The sequence below is a fragment of the Nanorana parkeri genome, unplaced genomic scaffold (genome assembly GCF_000935625.1).
Source record: "Nanorana parkeri isolate BGI_ZX_2015 unplaced genomic scaffold, ASM93562v1 scaffold548, whole genome shotgun sequence".
NCBI classification, from domain to species: Eukaryota; Metazoa; Chordata; class Amphibia; order Anura; family Dicroglossidae; genus Nanorana; species Nanorana parkeri.
Window position 1 is genome coordinate 58,608 of NW_017306816.1, and position 23,123 is coordinate 81,730.

The window sequence follows — 23,123 nt, forward strand, 5'->3', positions numbered from 1 at the left end:
TATATATATACACATATATTGCAGCTTGGCAGTGCTTAGCTGTAGTGATTTGCATTAGTTTTCTTTTTTCCCCAGCTTTTTTTCCTTTAGCTTTACCTGGTTATCCTGCCACTAACTCTCTCTCTCGTAGGTGACAATGCTTGGGTCACCTTCTGTACAGGGATGAGCCCAGGTTGAGACTGAACCCGGTCCAAATCTGAGGTCTTCCACATAAGGAAGTGCCATGGCCACTTCCTCTCATAAGCTGTTGGCTGGGCATTCCCTGTCCCGCAGATGCATGTAAACAAAGGGACGGGATGTTTGTGTTGACATTATTTACCTAATATGTTCATAGGCAAGTATAGGCATATAGCCATACAGTATAAGGCAAATGATGTCACTGCTTTTTACATCAAGCTGGGCAAAGGGAATTCCCCACCAGCAGCTGATTGGGCACCTTCTTTCATGTTCGGGAGGAGCTCCTTCCAGGTTTAGCGGAGCTCAGGTTTGGTCTGCTTATCTCTACTTCTGTATCAAAACAACAGAAACAAGCTAGGACCATGGAACCCCACCCCTTTTCTGTTGTCCATAACATAGATGGATGTGGTTTGTTAGTATTTAGAGAATAATATAATTGATAACAGTGCAGCACAGGCAGAGAGCACGTGATAGTAGGGCAGGATCAACAGGTATCAAACAAAAAAAAAACCTGAAAATGTTCAGTGCTATATTTAACAGACCAATGGAACCGATAAGAGACATTTATTGTAAGGGTTTACATACAATTGAAAGCTCAAGGTTCTGCATAGCAGGCAGGCAACTAGCATTTTCTGAAGCAATGGCCTCCATGTTTCCTATAAGCTTGTATTCCCTTTAATAAGGTTACTGGCATAAAAGAAAGGCTTCAGCTGGTTTATGTAGAAGATACTAATTATTTGCAGGGGTGCCCAATCCTTATTTCTATAACATACTTACCATCTGTTTCCGTAATCCCCTCAGGTGAGTCCTTTACAGTATGTGCAGTAAATCCAGATCTTCCTGTTCTCATCACATTTTCCTACCAGATCTCCTATGTGATGAATTGTCCTCCGTGCCCCTTCCTTTGTCCTGGAGCGGAATTAGGATTCTAATAGTTTGCAAACGTCTCACCAGAAGACGAAAATCAATACCAGAAGGCTTCAGATCATCCTTGGCCATGGCATTACAAACTTGAACAGCGCCTTGTGCTGACCATATTAATGGTAATCTTGGCTGCAGCTCTTGAAAGCGCGGCAAAATGGGATAGGGGATAAACACAGCTCAGCCTAGGGCAAGATGGAGTAGTGGGAGTTAGTTTCATCTGAACCCGAGACTTGTATCACATTGCAAAAAAGGATGGAGGAGGAAGCTACATTTTTCTTAGGGTACTAACAACACATTTTTAAGATTTAACCCCTGAGTTTAATGTCACTAAAAGCTAGTTACAATTTTGTTGGAACATTTGTACAGAACTCTGAAAAAATGTTTGTCATTCGATACAGCCATTATTGAGACAACCTATTTTATTTGAAAGGTCTTACATTTTCTTTCAGATCTACATTTTAAATAGAATCCCAGTTTATGAAATCAATGAAAGAAAAATTCAAAGCAAAGTTTATAAAAAATATAAGTATATTGTGTATTTAGATGTATATTTATATATGTATTATGTTCATCAGCTCATGAGGTTATAGTGGATATATTATACTGTATATGTGCTAGAATCTACTTATAAGTCTAAATTTGCATACACGATACAGGAAACGGTGTGGTTCTTTTATACACTCCTTTGCTATTTTATATTTTAATGGGCTATTCATTTGAAACTTTTTATTTTCTGGCTGAAGTTCTACTTTAATAATTACCTGTCCTGCTGCTCACAATACAAATGTCTGCTGTGTTGAGAGAAGCTTGCTGATGGATGTTTAGCATCTGGCATGCTTCCAGGTATGTTGGATTCTTGTTCCCCTGCTTTGTTTTCGTGGTTCCTTCTGCCGATCCTTGCATTACTTCTGTGTGCTGCAGCGATCTAGGAGATGGTGGGTAAAACCACACTGTGTAGCAGGGGATGTCAATATCTGACACTGCTTGAAGTGCTGGATGCTGTAGATTTTTGTGTGAGCTCCATTGTTCAACACAGCGAAGTATATCGGCGCAGGCAGCAGGACAGGTAAGGGAATTGTTCAATAAACTACTCTAAAGTACCTTTTTAATTATAGCTTAACACAGAATTTCCTGCTAAGCTCATGTCAAGTGCAGAGGCGGCTCTAGAGTTTGCGAGGCCTTAGGCGAGTTGGTGAGACCCCACAGGGCCCTGGTTAAACCCGGGCTCTATAGGGTCTCACCAGCACCAGGGCTCTTTAGGATCTCACCAGGGCTATGTGGAGTCTCACCAGCCTGGTTAGACCCCTAAGAGCCCTGGTCAGACCCCACAGAGCCCTGGTTAAATCAGGGCTCTCCAGGGTCTCAACAGGGCTCTCTAGGGTCTCACCAGGGCTCTAGAATGAGGCTCTCACCAGGGCTCTCTAGGGTCTCACCAGGGCTCCCTAGGGTCTGACCAGGACTCTATGGAGTCTTACCAGGTCTGCGCGGGTCGCATCTAGACAATGCTGCACGGGCCAGGACTGGGTCTCACCAGGGATGTGCAGACCAGTTCTCACCAGGACTATGTGGGCTGGTCCAACCAGGGCAGTGAGGGCCGCGTCTCGCGAGCAGGAGCTTGCAGGACCAGGTGCCAACGTCTCGATCTGCCTCTGATACTAAATTCTGCCCTCTCGCAGCCAAAATGAGATCCTCGTGAATGGGAGGGGTGACGTCTCATTGGCTGGTGGGTGGAGCTCCAGAAGGCCGAGTGGATGGACCGAAGAAAGGGATGAGCTCTCAGTTTGACAGCGAGAGGGCTGAGAGCTCATCTGTTACCTGGCCGTGCCTGCGAGGTAATGCGCCTGCAGGGCAAATTAGGCAGCCGCGAGGCCCTTGGGAGGGCTTGACCTTTATTTGCCTAATTAAAGAGCCGCCTCTGCTCAAGTGATCTTCCAACCAACTTCTATGTTAGACCAAATTATATCTGTAATTACAGCAACATTTCCTGCATTTAGGACCATGTGTCATCACCGTGGCAATTGAAATTATGTGATATGACAAATGATAACATTTCATTTCATGTGTAAATCATCCAACAATATAGTTGATCATGTCAAACATGTTTATATCACACTGGTTTAAATAACTGAAAATATCACCATTGAGCTGCATGCAGTCCAGTTTCCCATCCCATGTCATCATTCGTTATCACACCGGCAAAGTTGGTGTTGGCATAATGGATTGGCCATGGATACAGAGACTTGTTGCCATTCCCAGGCACTTTTCTCACAAATTAAATGAACAAATATGGTTGCAATATTACTTATGTCTAGCAGTTTTCTAATAACGCATTCCAAGACAAGCAGCCTGTGGCGGGTCACATAAAATATATAAACACTTGCAAGCACTAATAATAAAGTTAGCATACACAGATGTACTTAATAAAATCTCTGCAAATGCTTCCAACATTATAAAAGAAGTGATGTATAAATACTTAAGTTAAATGTTTATTCGGTAGCAGACACACACTTAGGTACCATTATTGTAACTCCGTTACCTTATGTAACACTCACCCCCGAAGGAGTCGCTAGAATATAGCCGGGTCCTGATCATCAATTAGCCTGTCTAGTGGATTTTTAGCAACTGGCTGCACCACTAGCATTGACCGCCCTTCTTCTAGTGACCAACAGAGCTGATATCCAAACGAGAAGTATGATGCTAAAGAACTTTATTAACATATTCACTCTGGGAGAGAGGGTATAGGGGCCTAGACATCCGGGGTAGAACAGACACCGACTCACCTGTCCCTTTTAGTATTTCAGCGTAGAGTCTCTTGAAGCACGGTTGACACTATGTATTTGAGCAGCAGATGAGCAGGGATTGGCACAAATCCTCAGTAGGAGAGATACCAGACTTGCTCCTGAAGTCCACTATGTTCTGGGCACCTATCCAAAGGGATCCAGTACATAGAATGAACATAGAATGGCCCCAGCAGGTGTGCTTAGCTGGAAACGTGGGATAACTATGTCACTCCTAGTAAGAAATAGTTAATTATATTTTTTGATTGTAGACCTACAAGAGGCTATTTTCTTTTCCAGAGGGGTATAGAATTGGCTAGGTCCTCATATATTTTTTTAATTGACCAAACATGACTGCTTTGGTTTAGCGGTCATATGATCGGATTTGCTGAGTTTTGATGTCTTCCAGTATCAGAGAGCTGCTTCTCATGCAAGTATCAGACTCTCATCTCATAAAATCATTTGCTTTAATCTTAGTAGATAAGTCCTTTGAAGTCTGCCAGTGAATCTAGTTAAGAGTGGATTATAAATGGAGTTCTTGAGACCCCTCTGGAAAAGGATAAAATGAAAAGAAGAGAGTGTGACAGTAAAGTTGGGGTTGTTTCCCGTGCAAAACCTGTACTGTGTGCTAATGCTCCGGAGGCAGTTAACATTCAGCTTTCAACAACATACATTGGTATGGAAAATACACTAAATAAAATAATAAAACTTGTAAAAGCTCATTTCCGATTCACTGGTATGGGTCAGTGCTTCTCCTTGTAATTAAATGAAAAGACCTTGTCACCATCTTAAAACATTGTAGGCTAAGCACAGAAAATTCAAGTATTTTAAATGCTTACATGCAGAGCTTTACTTGCAGATTTCTCAACGTGCCACTTACTAGTAAATTTGACTACTTCTAAAAGAGCTCACTCCCTGTTATAGCCTCTTCTCTTTTCTTCTCTTCTCTTTTCTTCTCTTCTTTTTCTCTCTTCCCTTCTCTTCTTTTGTTTTCTCTTCTTTTCCCTTCCCTTCTCTGCTCTTCTCCTGGGTAAGCTCCTTAGCCCCTTGCCTCTCTGTATTAACTTTTATGTACCTGCCAGAGGGAGGAGCAAAGTGGATTATTATAGAGCAGTAGGAGGTAACCATGACATTCCAGCTGTTGTGGAACTACAGGCCCCATGAGGCATTGCAAGACTCTGCCAGGCATGCCTCCCAGAGGCAGAGGCATGCTGGGATTTTGAGCTTCACTATTACTGTAGAGTGTCACTGCTATAGAGTGCCAGCAGAGTGGTAGCGTATCCCGAGAGACGCTACCACTCTGTTTAAAGTGTCTCATCACACCCTCCTGAAGAAGTGGCCATTTTAAGAAATCACAGTGAAGTGAGCCAATTTGGGGTAAACAATATTGTATGTGGCTGAAATTTGAAAGGAAAAGCCTATTTAAAAAAAACTTAAAATAACAAAATGGCTCACATGGTAATTCAATTTATTTTTTTTACAAATTACATTTGTACAAAATGTAAGAAAAAAAACTCATAGAATCATACTAAGGCAGCTCTGTCTTTAGTCTTCACTATGTATCATGTTTAATGGCATTCTTCAAATCCATACCTATTGTCCCTTCTAATTTCTCTATTAGGGGTTTCCGGGAGATATTGGCTTGCCTGGAGTGAATGGACCTGAAGGACCAAAGGTACAACCGTCATTTTAATACATTATTATTATTATTATTATACAGGATTTATATAGCGCAAACAGTTTGCGCAGCGCTTTACAAAACTGAGGGAGACAATACAATTAACAATACAATTTCAGTACAGGAGGTAGGAGGGCCCTGATTGTGAGAACTAACAATCTAGTAGGAGGGAAAGGTACTCACAGCTCAGAGTTGTTTAGATTTTCTCAAATAACGTTCAATATATCAATAAACACCGGTTTTTGGACCGATCATCTAATTAAAATACTAAGAATAATTGTCTGGTTGTGCCCACCATGGTTAGGAGTCAGTGGAAGGGGTGTCTTTACTCACCCCAATGTTTACATCATCGTGATTGATAGTAGCTTAGAACTGAATAAAAAAGGGGTGGACAGTGAGCCGGAGTGTTTTTCCTACTTTTTTTTTTTAAACATTTACCCTTTTATACTTATGGTGTAAAACACTACAAACAGTTTGCGCAGCGCTTTACAAAACTGAGGGAGACAATACAATTAACAATACAATTTCAGTACAGGAGGTAGGAGGGCCCTGATTGTGAGAACTAACAATCTAGTAGGAGGGAAAGGTACTCACAGCTCAGAGTTGTTTAGATTTTCTCAAATAACGTTCAATATATCAATAAACACCGGTTTTTGGACCGATCATCTAATTAAAATACTAAGAATAATTGTCTGGTTGTGCCCACCATGGTTAGGAGTCAGTGGAAGGGGTGTCTTTACTCACCCCAATGTTTACATCATCGTGATTGATAGTAGCTTAGAACTGAATAAAAAAGGGGTGGACAGTGAGCCGGAGTGTTTTTCCTACTTTTTTTTTTTAAACATTTACCCTTTTATACTTATGGTGTAAAACACTTTAATTATAATGATAAAATATTGATTTAAAAAGATTGTATGAAGATCTACGAAGAAAAGGCCACACATTTGCTGTTTGCTGCAGCCCGCTGTGGCCCTTGGACCAGTTTGCCTGAAGATCTGAGATCTGTAGTGGAAACATGCTGAGGGCAGTTAGCTAGGGTAAGGCATTGCTATGTTTTAAGACAGTCCCACCTGTGGTGTGACCCTCTACTAGTTATTTAGTTGTGTGTGTAATCTGAGCTCCCGTTCTTTTTTATTATATTGCAGATGTTTTGTGAATAGCATAAGAGCATGGCACTTAATTGCTGCAAATAGGAAAAATTACATTTTTATATGTATTGTGCGATATAAAAACAGAGACTTTTTAACATATTTTTAGTACTGAAGTAAATAAATTAAATATATATATTAAAAAAACAATATGTGGGTTTTTTTAACTTTTTCACATGTGTATGACAGTGGAATACCATGCGTTTGCATATATTTCATTATCACTTGAAGACAGATAACGGAGCTACCTGCTAAATTTGAACTTTTCCTGTTGCACTTAAATGCAATGCACATCAGTGAGAAAATATAATTTATCAGGGCACTTGTGAAAGATGAAGTTACACTTTCACACTGGGAGGGATGATTTATAACTTCTTTCATTGTAAGGGAGTTCTAATTGTTTTTCTATAGGGGCTCATTGGAGACAGAGGGCCTCCAGGTCCGCCAGGTCCAAAAGGTGTAGAGGTAAGTTTGGACATTGATATACTTTAATAATAATAATGTGGTTCTAAACCTAAGCTAGTTCACCTCAGCCCCCTCTTCCTTCTGCGGTCCTGTCATTTATGATTGCCACTTGGTGGGAAATGTACTCTCAATGAAAAGATGACATTTTGAAAGAGCCAGTCAATAGTCAATCCATGGCTGTACATGAACAGAGAACCTGCCTTATGACCGACAGACATGACCTTATATTTTGCTGCCTCAACTGTGTTTGGGGTTCCAGCAGCCAAATGGAGGTTGGAGGATGTAATGGTTGAGTTAGCACAGTGGTGTGAGCCAAATGGGGCTTATTTCTGCATCACGTATTGCACAGCTTATTTTATATTTAGTGGTGTTAGCACATCAGTGGCAATTGATTATGAATATGGTTAGGTTAGGGTTTAGGTCTGCTTCAAAAAGATTTCTGGCATCAGGGGCCAATAAACTGCCTGTGTTGCTTGCTGCCTGTGCTAATACACAGGGACTTGAAAAGACAAGAGGGCTATAGAGAGGTAAAGGAAGAGCCACAGGTGGGCAAGATAGTCACAATGGCGTGGGGCTCTCAGTGCTCTATACAATATATATTTAATGTAAACTTTGATAACCTGAAAGGCAAATATATGACCTTTAAATACAAATGTAGCAAGGACCAGCATACCTTTTTACTTGTATTACCAACTAATACTACCTTTAGCAGCTTCACTTCCCCCTTATAGCATTAAATGGAAACAAAAACTCTTACAACCAGTGTTGCAGGAGGCCTGGAAAGCTGTGGAAGGCCTGTTTTAGCAGTTGAAACCAATTACAAGCTTATGTTAGGGTGGTATTTGCAAGCCTACATCTACAAGGAAATCCCCACATACCCTAGGACCTGTTTTGGGGCAGCTCCTCCTATGGCACTTTTGAGCATATTTAGTGGCAATGCACCATAGTGAAACACTTCTGGACCCCAATGTACCAAGTCATTAAAATAGTCTTGGGTAGAGTCCTCCCACTACATCCATTGAAAGGAAGAAAAAAAAAACTGACTCCTCCAACACTTTCCTACCCCTGTATCATAAGTTATGATATACACATTCTGTGTTTGGGATCCATTGGCCTACATGCCACGGGGATCCCAAAGGTATGCTTATCATTTCATTTCTGGCTTACCATCTATGCCATATACTTAATACTGGATGGAAGTCATGATCTTTGGTTACTTTAGATAATAATGTTCTATGTACTGTTCTCTATTGCTTATGCCATTGCTCTTTATTGAACTATTATACTGTATAAGATTGAAAACATGCTTCAATAAAATTTATTGAGAGATATACAATTAAATGTTAAGGAATGAGCTTTCCATTGATACTTGTAACTAGAGATGTCACTGTTTCTGGTTGTACCTGTGAAAACATTTCTGGATAGAAAGGGATAGTGAGCCAACAAGCCCTAAGGGACTCAGTCAGGTGGAACCACAGCAAGAAGGCATAACTTGATAGGCATTAAAGGCGTTCCAAATGGCATCTTTTTCCTAGAGGCTTTCTGTAATCTCTACATTTTCACCTTAGATGCGTTTCATCAGTGCTTTTTAAATATGAGTTGGACTCACTTTTATGAGAAACTTTCAATAGACACATTCATGTTATTATGTATTTCTACACTATTTCCGCATGGATTACTATTTTACAGGGTGAAGAAGGGCCACTTGGACCTCCGGGTGGTATTGGACCAATGGTATGTACACTGTCGCTTAGTATGCTTAACTGTTGTATCCACACTTTGAGAAAATGGGGTGAACTTGGTTAATAAACCATTGAAAAAATGACCGTGTATTTTATTGTATGGATATGTATCAGGAGCAGACTGATAAATACAGATATAGTTTGTTAATTAAAAAAGTGTAAATTGGCATGTCAGTTCATATGGGTGTAAGTGTTAATGAAGTAGGTTTGGGGCTTTAACCTTGGTGTATGATCAGGGTCTCATAATATACCGTGTCACTTGTTACATGCATGTAATGGAGTCAGATATTGGGCTAAACAAATATTCATGACCTTTACCTATACCGCAAGTAAACTGTCACATACCTGGGAAAATTAAAATTATTAACATGTGTATGATCAAAGGTTATGTTTAGTTTAAACTGCATGGCAGTAGATCTAGAGATATATTCAGATAAATGCAGTTATGCAAATCTTGACTTATCCCTCAAGTCTAGCTTTACTCCACCTTCTAACACTGTCTGTGCTTTAATGTAATAGGTGGGGTGGACCACTGACCAACAGGAAGGCTGGAGGGAGGTGTAATTGGCAGAGGAAGCTTGACTTTTACAGGGAAAAAATATTTTGTATTTTTTTTAAATATGTTATAACTTTAGCTGCCTACATCTAGCAAATAGTTTTGATAGAAATAGTAACATGAAAGTACCTGTACATTTAAAAATGTTGGCTTGCCTAGGTCTAGTACAAATTTACTGAAGTCATGTACAAATTTGCCAGCCAGTAGATTAATATGAAGTTGACACAGGTAAAAGGTCAGGAAAGATGGCTGACAGACAGACAGGAACTTAAGTGATTACAAGGGTAGCAGAGAAGGTACATTCAGGTCCTAGACACAAATTACGACAAACGGAAGTGTTTCAACAGACCTTATTGTACCGGATAAGGGGAATATGACATAAGCAGACACATGTCTGTTTACATACGATTCCCCATAGACCGACTTGGGGTCCAGTCATTTCAGTTTTTTCCTCCATCTCAAGGTGAAAAAAAAAGTTAAGAAAAAATAAAATAAAACTAACCCTGCTGCTCCCACCATCTGGTTGCCATTCTCCACTGGGGGGCGGGGGGTTGCCATTCAGGGGGGCGAATAGAGGAACCTTGGGGCAGCAGAAAGAGTAAATCTGGCCCTGAGTGCGGGGGTAGGCCAACTGCAAGGGTTAAAACTTGATTTGCCGCGAGTTCTGCTTTAAGCATAGCGACTCATAAACGTACCCACATAAATGAGTAGGCAGTTGTTACTGAGTGTTAAATTGACCGTGTTACAATGTTGAAATAATTAACAGAATACATGATTCACAAAAAATGTCTCTCTCTCATTTGCTGTCAGGGAAGACCGGGACGTAAAGGCTATGCTGGAGAACAAGGGCTGGAAGGCTTGAAGGTGAACCTGTTTATATAAACCCTTTCTTCCTGCAGAAACAAAGCTGAGTAGGAAATAAGACAGACATAGTGAGGATGAGCTCTCCATCTGGGGCATGACATAGTCTCTTCCTCCTTAACATTTCTTGGCTGAGATGTCACTGGAACCTTATGGTTGCCCAATGTGGGATTACAATTACCATGTTTTGTTTGTAGTTAATATTCAAGCTGCGTGTACTCAGAGAACTGTACTTACACAAGGTGTTCTAGGATAAAAGACTGTCTGGCATGCATAGTAAAGCAAAAGCAATAGGTAGACTGCAGAGATCCAAAGAAACGTTTTTTAGAATTTACCCATTCCAATTAAATTTCAGATGTACCACATCAGTTTTCTTTTCTCTTTTAAAGCCTAACCTAAGGCAGATATAAAATACACAAATTGATACAGCTCTATATTCATCAGTACAGCATTATGTTTATTTTAATTACAAGCAGGGTAGGTAGAGCTCAGACTGGGAGAGTAAGAAACGGCACAAGGAGTCAGGCAGATGTGCTGCAATGCTCATGTACTGCAAGAGACATGCTGATAGGAGGAGAGAGAGCAGAGAAATTAGTTAATCATTCTTGGGGGAGCATACATAGCCCTGTGAAAGTTTTACTTTGCTCATGCATAGGTTTTTGGGGGGCTCTTCATTAGCAGGGAGTGCAGGAGGGCATATTGCAGTGAATGTGCAAAGAGCAGTAACTAAAATCAGTCAGTCACATTCCATCCTTTTTCTACAGGGCAAACTGAAATATGTATATGTGTATATGTGTGTGTGTGTGTGTGTGTGTGTGTGTGTGTGTGTGTGTGTAAAAAATAGAACATTCATAAAAATTATAGTTCTAAAGACATAATTATGAAAATAACAGTAAATGCCAATAAAATACGTTCTCTTTTTCTTACTAGGGTGAAGTTGGAGATATAGGAAACATCGGAAAAATCGGTGAAGCAGTAAGTTTTGTCATTTAGGAATAGTATATTAAGAAAAGGACTAATTTAGGTAACCCTGACAATTATGTGGTCATATATGTACTGTGGTGCATTATTTAATAATAATTTATTTTTACTGACATACAGTATATATCTCAGTCTTGCTATTATTGTTATGTATGTGTGGTTTTCTTGTTTCAATTAAAATATACCTACAGGCCAAAAGTTTCTTACATTTACAATAAAGTATGGAAGGGCTAAAACCCTGAAATGATAATGTTTCTAGTTCTGTGTACACAACAGGAAGTTTTCACTTTTTTGTTGAGCTGCTACTTATTTAAAATGTACATGCCAACAGATGTAAAACAAATTTACATTCAGATAAAGGCTAGCCACTGCAAGATGCTGATCAGTATCTCCAACTAGAGCAGACTGAGAACCACCTGCAGTACACAACTTCCAGGTTTTATCAAAGTGGGCATCAAAGAATTGACATCCTGCAGTGCAATGCTGGGGGCCCCTCAATAAGTTGTCAAGGCCATGCATTGCATTTTGTCACATACCAATAGAGTGCCACTCTGCCATTGTTTTCAAAGTCAGTACTGACTTGGCACCCTACAGCTGAAAGAGAACTGTAGGGTAAGTGTTTTTCCCCATAGTTCTCTTTACTTATACTAGCGTCCTCCCTTGACCCAAAGCTCAGTATATAGCAAGCTATTGCCCGCAATATACTGAAAGCATCGCAGCCGGGACATATCCCGACAATACTGTCAAGATCCACCCTGCTCCGTGAGTGACAGCGGACTCTGCCTATCTAGAGGCAGTGCCAGCTGTGCCCACCCCTTCCCCTGTTCGTTCCTATACTCAGCACTGGAGGATCGGAGCGGGGAGAGGGGGGAAATCCCTGCGGGGAGCGGTGACTTACAGTCACCGCTCACTGCAGGGAGATGATCAGGAAGTGAGCGGATCGGTGCATGTTTCTGCTCACTTCCCGATCGATAGAGCCGACCTGTGACAGCTCTTTGTCCAGGTCGGCTCTAACTATGAGGATGAGTGAAAATCGCTCACCTCATAGTTCTCCTTTTAACTTTTTTGAACTCCATAATAATCACTACCACCTTGTCGTGCCTACTTTCATTTTCAAGCTTTATTCTAACAGTTAGATGTACTGAGAAGTATTTTTTGAAGCTGGATCACAGGCACTGTACAGTATATTGCCTCTTACCGGAAACCAACCCTTATAACCCGGAAGCCAACCCAATAACTCTCTTAGAAAACTAAGAGAGTTATTGGGTTCCTGCTTAAAGCTTACAACTACATTTAAAGGATTCTACTTCTGGAGAGTGATAATGATAGCTATATCATTGGTTAGTCACTAGACAGCCTGCTTGGGTTCTCAACACTTCATTGGTTGTGGCAAGGTCATGGAGGTACATTGCTCCTTGGGACCCTTTGGTAATGTCATGGCATGCTCCCTCATGGCCTATGCATAGACTGTAGCTCTGCAACCTCTACATATTCACATTGGTTACAAAAGACAGGGACTGATCCCCCCACAATCCATGCGATGCATGTTTATTTGTATTTTAAAACAGATTTACTCAATTCAAGTGGAAATCATTTGAGGACTTGGAAAGTGGACATTGAAGAGAAAAGCATTTGTATTTTTTTTTTTTTGCTTCAGTTGAATTTTTTTTGAATTCTTGTTATGTCAACAGAAAATCTGACCATTTATGTCACACAAACTGAGGTCTCTCTGAGGTCTCTTTTGATGTTGATTATGAAGATTTTTGCCAATCACAGCTGTAGTAAAACACACTCTTTTCATTTATAACTATGTTGATACAGGAAGAGATAAAGGAGTTTTTTCGGTGCTGAATAATTGGCTAAACGCAATCATTTTCCTGTGCGGGACCCATAAAACAGTGGTAGTCTGTCATGTTCATGCTGTTTAGGAGGAACTATTTCCTGCTCAGTATTTCAGGAATGTCGCCGTTGTCGGAAAAGCCTCCACCAGGAGATGATTATTGAAAATATTTTCTTTTTCACAGTTTACTGTTTCACCAATGCTAGATATGAGATATTCAAGATCAGAAGCATGGCTGCTGTACTGCCAAATTCACACTAAAAATAGGGGTTTGTTTATCCTTAGAAATATGTATTGTTTAAACCGTTAAAGAGGTCCATCTGTGTGCGGGTAGATTTTAAAGTAATTCTGTTATGTGCTGTCTACAAAGGTGACCTCATAGATGAGTTATCCTACCAGCAGCTATGATGTTTTTAACTTAACTTTAACTTTCTTCAAGTAACATATTTGTCCTGTATACATAAGCTTTATCTGGCTGTAAATACAGGGCCATGTAGGACCTTTCTAAGTGCAGTAGCGTGATTAGAACTAACCCTGCTACTTTATCGACTAATTTGAGGTTGGACTTTACCTCCTTCAAAAAACATAGCAGCACTTACCTTTTAGCTAGGGATGCACCGATACCAGTTAAGATACCAGTGCCGATACTTGGACATTTTCATGAGAACTACAAGGGTTGCAGAGGTAGCAGCTGGGACCTGGCGCTGGCGCTCCACCACTGTCCTGAAATCATTAGTCTGTATTATTTTAGAAAAACTGTCACATGACAATAAACAAATATGTATCAGTACTTGTGTCTGTAAGTACTTGGGCAAGTATCAGTACTTGTACTTGCAAAAATGGTATCTGTGCATCCCTTTATATATGTCTATAAAAACAAAATCATACATTAAAACATGTACAAATCCTAGGAGCTCCGTGTGCTCCTTACGAATGACAGCTGCCTCCTAACTTTTGAATTTTTCTCTAGTCTAGTCTTGGAGCTCAAGGTATCTGTACTTGTACCGAGTATGGTAATTGGTATCGGTGCATCCCTACTTTTAGCTATGCCAAAAATGTAAGCATTACCAGGCAGTATACCAGTCCGTAGCTATGGCAAGCTATTCATATACCAGAAGAGCAAACTGTTGTGTTCAGGTTCATTACTGCCCCTGCACAGTGTTGTTTCAATGTCCACACTGTGTATAGGTCTCCTGCTGGCCTTCAGTTTGGTTGAAACTAAGGAGCTCATGTTAGCTATTACTAAAGGCACAGCAGCTCCGATACAGATAATACCGTAGTAAATCCTGTTTGTCAGCAGCAATAGACATAGTTTCACACTCTGCCCTTGCCTGCACATCAAACATAGATTTATGGCAGTTTGTTTCCATACCTCTTTTATGTTCATCCTCCTTATGGCATGCTTAGACTCTTCCCTGCCATCTGCTGGACAATATTCAGTATTGCAATGTGTTGACACTTCAGCCACACACCTGGCCTCAATCAGCTGAACATAAATCGGCATCAGAGCGCACAGAGAGAGTTTGATCAGTGTCTATAATCTGACCAGCCAAACTTTCTGTACTCGGAGCTGGTTATCCAATCCAGTGTGACTTGGCTTGTTTTTGGCATGTCTAAGTCTACTTATCATCTGGTGTTTTCTAATTCTAGTTGCCTCTTGTTATGATTGTGGCCGGTTTTCAGTTTCTGCCTTCTACTTGCTCTGACCTTTTGTTTCTTTCTTGACTACATTTATCTGCTGCCAGATGCAATCTCCAGTCTGTCCTGAACTCGTCTCACATTTATGGATTGGAACTGTGTCCTGATACTGTCTGTATTGTTGCTGTCATCATCTAGACAGTCCTGAAGGTTCTACTCTGGTCCTGTCTAAACTCCAACATCTGCAACATAAGGAGCTCTGTAGAAGATCAGCAACTGCTAGAGCCTGTGCCTTGGCAACAGACTTCTACCACCTGTTGTTGATACAGAGGATCTATCTCACTTTGGGACACACAGGTTTTTACTGAGGTGTCTAAGGTGTGCATCTCTACAAAGAGGTTGTGTAGCAGTTCCTAGTTTGTGGCACTTGGAATTGCCTGAAAGTTGACAGGTGTCAGGCAGGTAAGCAGACAACTTTACATTTAGTAGATGCAGGTCAAAGGTAAACAGGTTGCAAACAAACATAATCAATAAACTAGGCAGATGATAGTCCCAGAAATAACTGGAGGAAATGTCAGAAGTAAGGCAGAGTCGTAACCAAAAGCAAGATATCAGGAGTAAATACAGTAGGTCAACCTCAGTCATATGCTGATTAGCACATTAGGATAAGAGTGTAATCATTGAAAACCTTGCCCAAGAGCTGACTGGGAGTATAGGACATCTTTGCCCAGGTATTATATGCCTTTGGTGCACTACTACATTTTTGTGAGCAGGTGATATGAAATAGATTGTTACAACCTCTTTAGGTAAATACCAAGTGTCTCAATTGTCAGCCTGATCTGGCTACTATTTTTGGCCACCCTCTTATCTTATTTTACTAATAGATGGCCCTATATCCAAGCCAGACCTGTAATCAAACTAGCCCCATCAACGCTGATCACCCCACTCCTGGGAAGTTATAATAGCTATTGGAAGGCACCACTGCTCTGGATCCCATGGAAGCCAGTCATGCGATCAAATGCTGAAGCAGTGGCGATGTCATCTCTGTTGAAGGCGGGGACAAGAGTTCAAAAAGAGCTGCAGATTGGCCAGTCTTCCCTTTCAATGAAGATCACATAACTTGACTTAGTAGCAGCCCTGGAAATTGGATTGCCCCAGCCATCAGCATGACGAAGTATCACCAATGTTTAGATATATGCTTCTTTTCTTTTTTTATTATATCTTGATAACCCAGAAACCGCTTTACAATTTTAGTCTGTGTTGAAAATGCGATTAATAAGGAGAAGTTTTTAAGTAGGGTTAGTTACTCTTCTGAACATACTGTAAAGCAACACATTGCTGAGTAAGATGGGATATATTGGTGAGAACGTCTTGTATTTTTGTCTGGAATCTGGAAGTCAAGTCATTTGAAGACAATGTGTAAATGAAAACAGATGACGGAAGCTGGGATGAAGCTGTGACTCATGGACTGTGCTGGATTCTTATATCACAAAAGTACAGAAGTGCCAAGTAGCATGTTTCTGTGCAATTCTTACTGAATTCTAATGAAGTGGTCACATTTCCTACTTAAAACATTTATACTGCGTTCTTATTTCCTCTCTAAATCCAGGCAAAGCATTTTTTGTATGTTTAGGTTCCTAAATATAAATCAATCTCTTATACCTTTAACTTTTTTTTTTTTTTCAAGTGACTGCAGTAACCTCACTTCAACCCAAATTTGTTTTAATGGTATAAAACTGGTTGAAATTGCTCTGTGTTCACTCCAAATTGAAATGCAGTCAAAGTACATGAAGTTAGCCCTTAAAGAGGATCTGGGAAGATAAAAATGTAACCCATGCAGTGGGGATACCCCTGCACTGCAAAGGTTAAGTGCTAGTTTTGGTCTAGAGTGTAAAATAAAAAAGATATACTCACCCGAACCTCCATCCCTCCTGGCTGCTAGCCCAGTCCCCCCATGATCTTGAAAGCAGTTATTTTATTTATTTGTGAGAATATTAAGCCGACACCCTACAGGACAATTACAGTGCCCCCTTAGTTAGGGATGTTGGTTCTATAAAACTGTGGCCAAATTCTTCTGTCACTGCTACTGACTTTCTGACATCTTTAACTTGCCAATTTAACTCTTTAATATACTTAAAGTGCTCCTGTGTCTAAATCATGTCAACTTAAGTATTTGCATATTCTGAACAAGCAGTAAACACACTTTAAAACAATCCCACATTCACCTATGTATCTATAAGCATTGTGAAGAAATATAAAGCGGAAATTCAACTATAGGTGAACTTCTCCTAACTTCCTTGCCCCCCGCTCCCAGGAATATTTTCAAAATATCCCTATATATACTTTTTGGCTGTATTTCCAAGCTGGTCTGGTGACATCACCGGAGCGTCTTCCGTGGCAGGGGGCAGGCATTGCCCATGGAGTGAGCGCCGCTCGCATAATGGCGTGTGAGTGCCACTCAGTCCTGGAGCCTAGCCTGTGTGATGAGGCACCCCCCCAAGTGGTGTGTCAGCTACAAGCCTGAAATGGGCAGAATTATGTTAGTGTTGGTCTGCCTAACCTACAGCCATGAATAGAGTAAAAATCTAGGTACAGCACTGAAGCATGAAGAGGGTAAGTGACGTTTGAGGCATTTTTTTCTTGAAGGAGAATGAAAATGAATAACAAGTAAAGAAATAACGTCACCAGCACTCCAAAAGATAATTTAGCAATAGTCCATTTATTGGCACATAGCCATTCAATGCAAGCGCTTTCGGTGCCTCAAGGGGTCCCCTTCATCAGGCCCAAAATGACAAAACACTGAAAGATCATACACCTTAAATAGACATCCAACTGTGAAGATCCCTTGAGGCCCCGAAAGCGCTTGCATTGAATGGCGATGTGCCAATAAATGTACTATTGCTAAACGATCTTTTCGAGTGCTGGTGACGTTATTTCTTTACTTGAGTTTCCCACGGTGCCATCCGTGGTCACTACAAGCACCCACCCGTCTCTACGGGTCCTTAGATGTCTCGGTAAGGAGTGCAGCAAGATCTCTGATTCCTGAAAATGAATAACTTCACATTAAAAGCAGTTAGAGAGGTGAGCGAGGGCTTGATTTAAAGCTCTTTTACAGTTTTTTTTAAGAATATGTAAATATTTCCATATGTCCATAGTCTGGGCACAAGTGCATTTTAAATGGCCCCTTGGGTTCATGACAGTGTTTAGTCAGTGTACCTATTAACACCGACACCTCTTCCATTCAACAAAGCAAAAAAGACAAACGCTCAGCCTAATTTAAAAATAGCAAAATAAAGGTGCACATGGGCAAGGCAAAATCAACACAAAACAATAACAAAATTACCCAGCATGGGAGGCAGGGCTATCCCTACCTTAACCGCCACCTGAGGTTGCAGATCGAGGGGGAGCAAGCTGGCTGGGAAGCCAGACCGAGCCACATGTTGCTAAGAGCTCTTATCAACCTGGGACGCTGTGGCAGCTCTGAGAATGTGTGGCCCCTGATTCTAAACTACCTGAGCCCCAACTTGGGACATATACAGAACAGTATATATAAAACTAAATTAACTGAGAGCAAGAATGTCTTGGAAGTAGCCCTCTGCTCCTTAAAGGAACAGCAACACATCAGAAGCCTAGTAAAGCTGTTTCAACATTTCAGGTTAAAAACAGAGGTTTTTGTTGCATATTTGCAAATACATGTGAAGCAATATGGTACCAAGGTGCCTAAAAGTAGCAATGTGGTTTCACATGTATTTGCAAATATAAGAGTGTGCTGGGGAATTTTTGGTGTTTGCTGGTCCTATACAAACATCCCTGATAAAGTGGACATTGTAATTGCCCTGTAACACAGTGGCTGTATATTCCCAAACATAAAACATATGTGATCAACATTTATTGAAATGCCTTTTTCATTTGCTGTTCAACTCTCCTATGTGAAATTGAGGACTTGGTTCATCCACTTTGATTTTACCCCTGCTAAAATAACTTACAATTTTATACAAATATGCTATTGTGTAAAGTGAACCACCTGGTCTTTTTACCAAATTCAAATCTGTTTCTCAGTCACTTCTACCACACTACTGGTGTAATTTGCACTGAGTTTAGATATCTGCCATGACATTAGAGCCAACCATCTCAATTAGTCACCTTGAATAGGAACCTTGCTCTTGCCTACTTAGTCCTGAGAAAGTGAAGCAAAGGATCACATTAATTGTTAGTCTAGAGAGTGTGAGGGAAAGGATTACTCTCTGATAGCTGATGCTATTGATGAAGAATACCCGGTTGTTCGGGTAGAGGGTCTTCCAGAAGTTTTGAATTGGAGGTCTGGTCTGAGCCATCATGGAATTTTTTTTTAAAGAAGTGTTAAAGTAGTGTTCGGAATAGTGGGGGGTGTGTATATGACTGGAGTCCTTTTCTTGTGCTTATTGAAACTTCTGCCAAATAAGAGCTATTTAGCCTATGAAGATATTACTGATGCATAATCAGTGTACAAAAATTCTGCTCAGTCTGTCTTCAGAGACCCAATTATTCTGCTGCTTGGTGCTGTCATTTTGCATAGTAGTGTATATGAAAGACAACTCTTCCCCTCCCTTGTCTCTTATGTGCCACTGTTTCCATACATTAGTGTCTAGAGGTAGTGGTTAGTGTTGGAGATGAGGGATCAGCTTTTGACAGCAAAGTTCTGTCTTTTTAGGCAGGAGAAAGAAGGAGTGTCATTGGAACAGATTATAAAGGTGCCACTATGTTTACATGCTTAGGGAATGGAAAAGTTGACTTTCCCAAACCCCCTCCCTATTTTATGCTGTTTCACTTTGCTATGTCTTTAGTCCACCTCCTGCTTTTATATTTGGTGATTTGATACCCATTATTGGATACACAGGAGTTCGTGTCTGTAAATAAAAAAAATGGCCATTTTCACTACTGTATCTTGATTGTAACACCCAGTGGTACTTGAGCCTCTGATAGAAGGAAATGCGTGTTGAGGTTTCTGGAGCCCCCACCTGAGTGTATACTGTAGCTAAACAAAATGTATGAAGACATACAAAGTGTTTATGTTTGATATTTTGTGTGTGTCTCTTTAAGAATAAAGGTACGCTATACATCAGTGTTTTAGTGGCTTTTAGCTGTAATACAGGCACAGAGCTGCATCCCCGAGCGAGCTCGGAGTAACAGATTGTACAATTTTAATTAGGGATTTGCTGAGGATCTAGGTTTGGACAAGGTTTAGATAAAATAAATCTGGTTTCTTTCTTTGTCTTAAAGCTTGCACATTGTTAAACATCGATCTGGATTGTGACGAAACGTTTATTTTGTCTGCTCCTTTTCCTGTGAAATAAAACGGCTTCTGTTGGAAGAATAACTGGAATTTGTTTTTCAGGGGCCAGAAGGTTTGCCGGGAGAAGTCGGGCCACCTGGGGAACCTGGAGAAAAGGTACAGGGAAAGCGTCACCTAAAATTAAAATGATGTAAAGACAATGTTAACTAAAGTTATTTCTGTCTGTAAAGACAACTGTTTGATTTAATTTACTGGTGTATTGCCTAATACATGATGTAATGTTGGCTGACTAATGGATGGACTATTTGTCATATTCAATAAATAAAAGCAATTTCAATAGCCACTGAATTGGAATTAGGGGTCAGCTTAACACAAAGCTGATATTCCAGAGGTTTTTGTGATTGTTGGCAGTCCTGCTGCTTTCCTTACAAAGCCGTATCATGCTACAACACTCCCCCAGTGAAATCTCTATAATGTGAAGCAAAAAACTGGGGAGGACAGCTACAAGAGAGTGACACCTTTCATGAGGCCTTATAGGAAAGGTGGTGGATGGAAACATACACAGGGAAAGTTCATTAAGAGGTTTAAAGTATACAGTATGTATATGTGTAATGTCACATCAGCTTTAACACCTTGGTGCCCAATGTGTGGCAAAAAGTCCCCATGTGGTCCATTGGCATTGGACCCCAGCAGTCTGCAGTGGGAGCACTGATCTGTAAAAAGATAAAAGCAGTGACGTCTTTTAGTCATTTACTTGTTCCCAGTCTTTTAATGTCTGTAGCATGTCCCCAGCGAAACCTGTAGCATGTCTCTCACCATCATTTTCTCTAGTATGCCAGCAGTGTCTGAAAGTCTTCCGTAGCATTACATATGCTGAACATTATATGCATCCCTTTGCTGATGTCAACGGGCGTAGTTTAGGCCCCCTTGTAAGTTGTCACCAAGTGCTTTAATGTGTTAAAATGCAACTGTTGCTAAGATTAAAATTCCAAAAAGAGGTTCCCTTGCAAATAAGATAGTAAATACGTCATCTGCCACCCACGTGGCTTACCTCTGCATATTGAAACTGCAGCCTGAACAATATTCTGAATCTGACACTTCTAGGAGGGGTGATTTCCTTGTTCTCCGTTGCTTCAGTGGTTTAATCCACCAGCCCTTACTTTTACTGTGTCTTGTAGTGACATCAAGCCTATTGGGAGGAACCACAGAGTGCAAGGGGGAGGAGGATAGGTATCAGACACAACTTGAAGACTAATGATGTCCTTTCCCTTGACCTCAGCATTATAAGCCCTAATGAAGAGAGTATAGCCTGGCTCGTGAAACACGTTGGCTTGTTGATGATGGAATCAATACTTTCCATCTCTAGACCCTTTTGCTTGATGTGCTTATTCATCTACTTTTCCTAGACTTTTACCAAGATGCCCAAGCAGACTTTCCCGTGCTTGAGATCAGCCTAACAGGAGACATGATACTCCTTTTAGCAAGAAACTTCACTTTGTAAGCCCTATTTAGGAGCAATCCCAGATCCAGCACCTCCCATCTAGACATCTAGCAAAACCTGACATAGATTCTTACCCTTACCCACTCTGTCAAAACTAATAAAATGTTTTGGCTTTAGATACACAGAAGCCTTGATAGCAAAGGGTTGGGCAAATAGGAAGAACAACATAGAAGCCATTGGTTGTTATTTAGTTTTTTTACCAGGCTAAATCTGTAAAGTCAGTGTCTGTGGTTTAGAGTTATATCAAACACATCTGTACGAAATTGTCCGAAATGATGTGGCTGAATGCAATAATAATTTGGAAACCTGCGCTATTAATGATGTTCCACTGAAAGAAGACTTTGAAGAGACTTTTCATGATTTACTGCATCTTCTGCTGTGTGTTCAGGTTGAGATTCATCTGCAGCAAGCCGACAGAGACTGAAACTGTTTATACTGAAATTCCTAGTGATGTCTCAAAAACTATTATATCTTTAGGCCATAAATTGTTGTTAAGTGAACATAGTTATGTAACGTATGGAAAAAGTGTGTGATTAATATGAATCCAGATATGCACTGGGGTTGCTGTGGGATGCTGTGATCAAAATGGATTAATAATTTGACGAGATATTCACTAAGCACTTTATATTTCAAATGGCCACATACTGGGAATGTTAAGGACTTGAAGTCATTTTAAACCCAATTAATAAAATCTCATGTAAGATTTATAGCTGAAGTTTAATCTGATTATATTTTGCCTTCCCTGCTTCTCATTTAAACCTGCGTGTAGCGTACGAAAGTCTACATTCAGGAAATATATCTGTATGCTATATGGGGTACGGACCTTGGGCAGGAAGTGCTGCTGAGGTACAGAGCGGTGAGGGAGAAGGGATCACAAAAGTCAACATTTACAGAATATGTCTATTCACTATATGGGGTACTGTATGTACCTGGGGCCTGGAACTTTTGGTCCGCCTCTAGGCAGTGTTAAAGGAGAACTATGAGGTGAGTGATTTTCACTCATCCTCAAGTTAGAGCCGACGTGTGACAAGAAAACTGTATTGATCAGGGAGTGAGCGAACACATACCGTCGCTCGCTGACTTTCAGATCATCTCCCTGCAGAGAGCAGTGACTATCAGTCATGCTCCCCACAGGGATTGCCCTCCCCTCCCTGCTACGATCCTCCAGCGTTGACTGGAGGAACAGACGAGGAGCGGGCAGGCACAGCTAGCTCTGCTTCTAGAAAGGCAGAGCCCGCTGTCAGCCAGCGGGATGAATCTCGACAGTATTGTCAAGATCCGTCCCGGCTGCGGCGCTCCGATTATATAGCGAGCTGTAGCTCGCTATATACTGAGCTTTAGGCTAAGGGAGGAGGTTAGTATATGTTCTCCCGTGACCCTAACGAGAACTATGGGATAAAAAGTTTACCCCATAGTTTTCTTTTCATTTCGTCGACTAATAAGTTTCATCATAGTTTTCATCAACAACACATTTCTACTGACTAAAACGAAATAAAAACTAAGTTATGATGGCCAAAGCTATAACGAAAATATAGGGACATTTTAGTTGACTGACTAAAACTA

At 40.7% G+C, this 23,123-nt stretch overlaps 1 protein-coding gene across 1 annotated transcript in view; it reads left to right on the forward strand.

The window, feature by feature from the left end:
- The window catches only part of LOC108791366 (collagen alpha-1(XXIV) chain-like), a 62,160-nt gene that overhangs the window by 11,131 nt on the left and 27,906 nt on the right, over positions 1–23,123 (forward strand). Inside the window, exons 8-13 of the mRNA XM_018561842.1 lie at positions 5,500–5,553; positions 7,116–7,169; positions 8,859–8,903; positions 10,278–10,331; positions 11,259–11,303; positions 20,162–20,215. Of these exons, the coding sequence (XP_018417344.1) occupies positions 5,500–5,553; positions 7,116–7,169; positions 8,859–8,903; positions 10,278–10,331; positions 11,259–11,303; positions 20,162–20,215 (306 nt within the window). The remainder of the gene's footprint in view (positions 1–5,499; positions 5,554–7,115; positions 7,170–8,858; positions 8,904–10,277; positions 10,332–11,258; positions 11,304–20,161; positions 20,216–23,123) is intronic.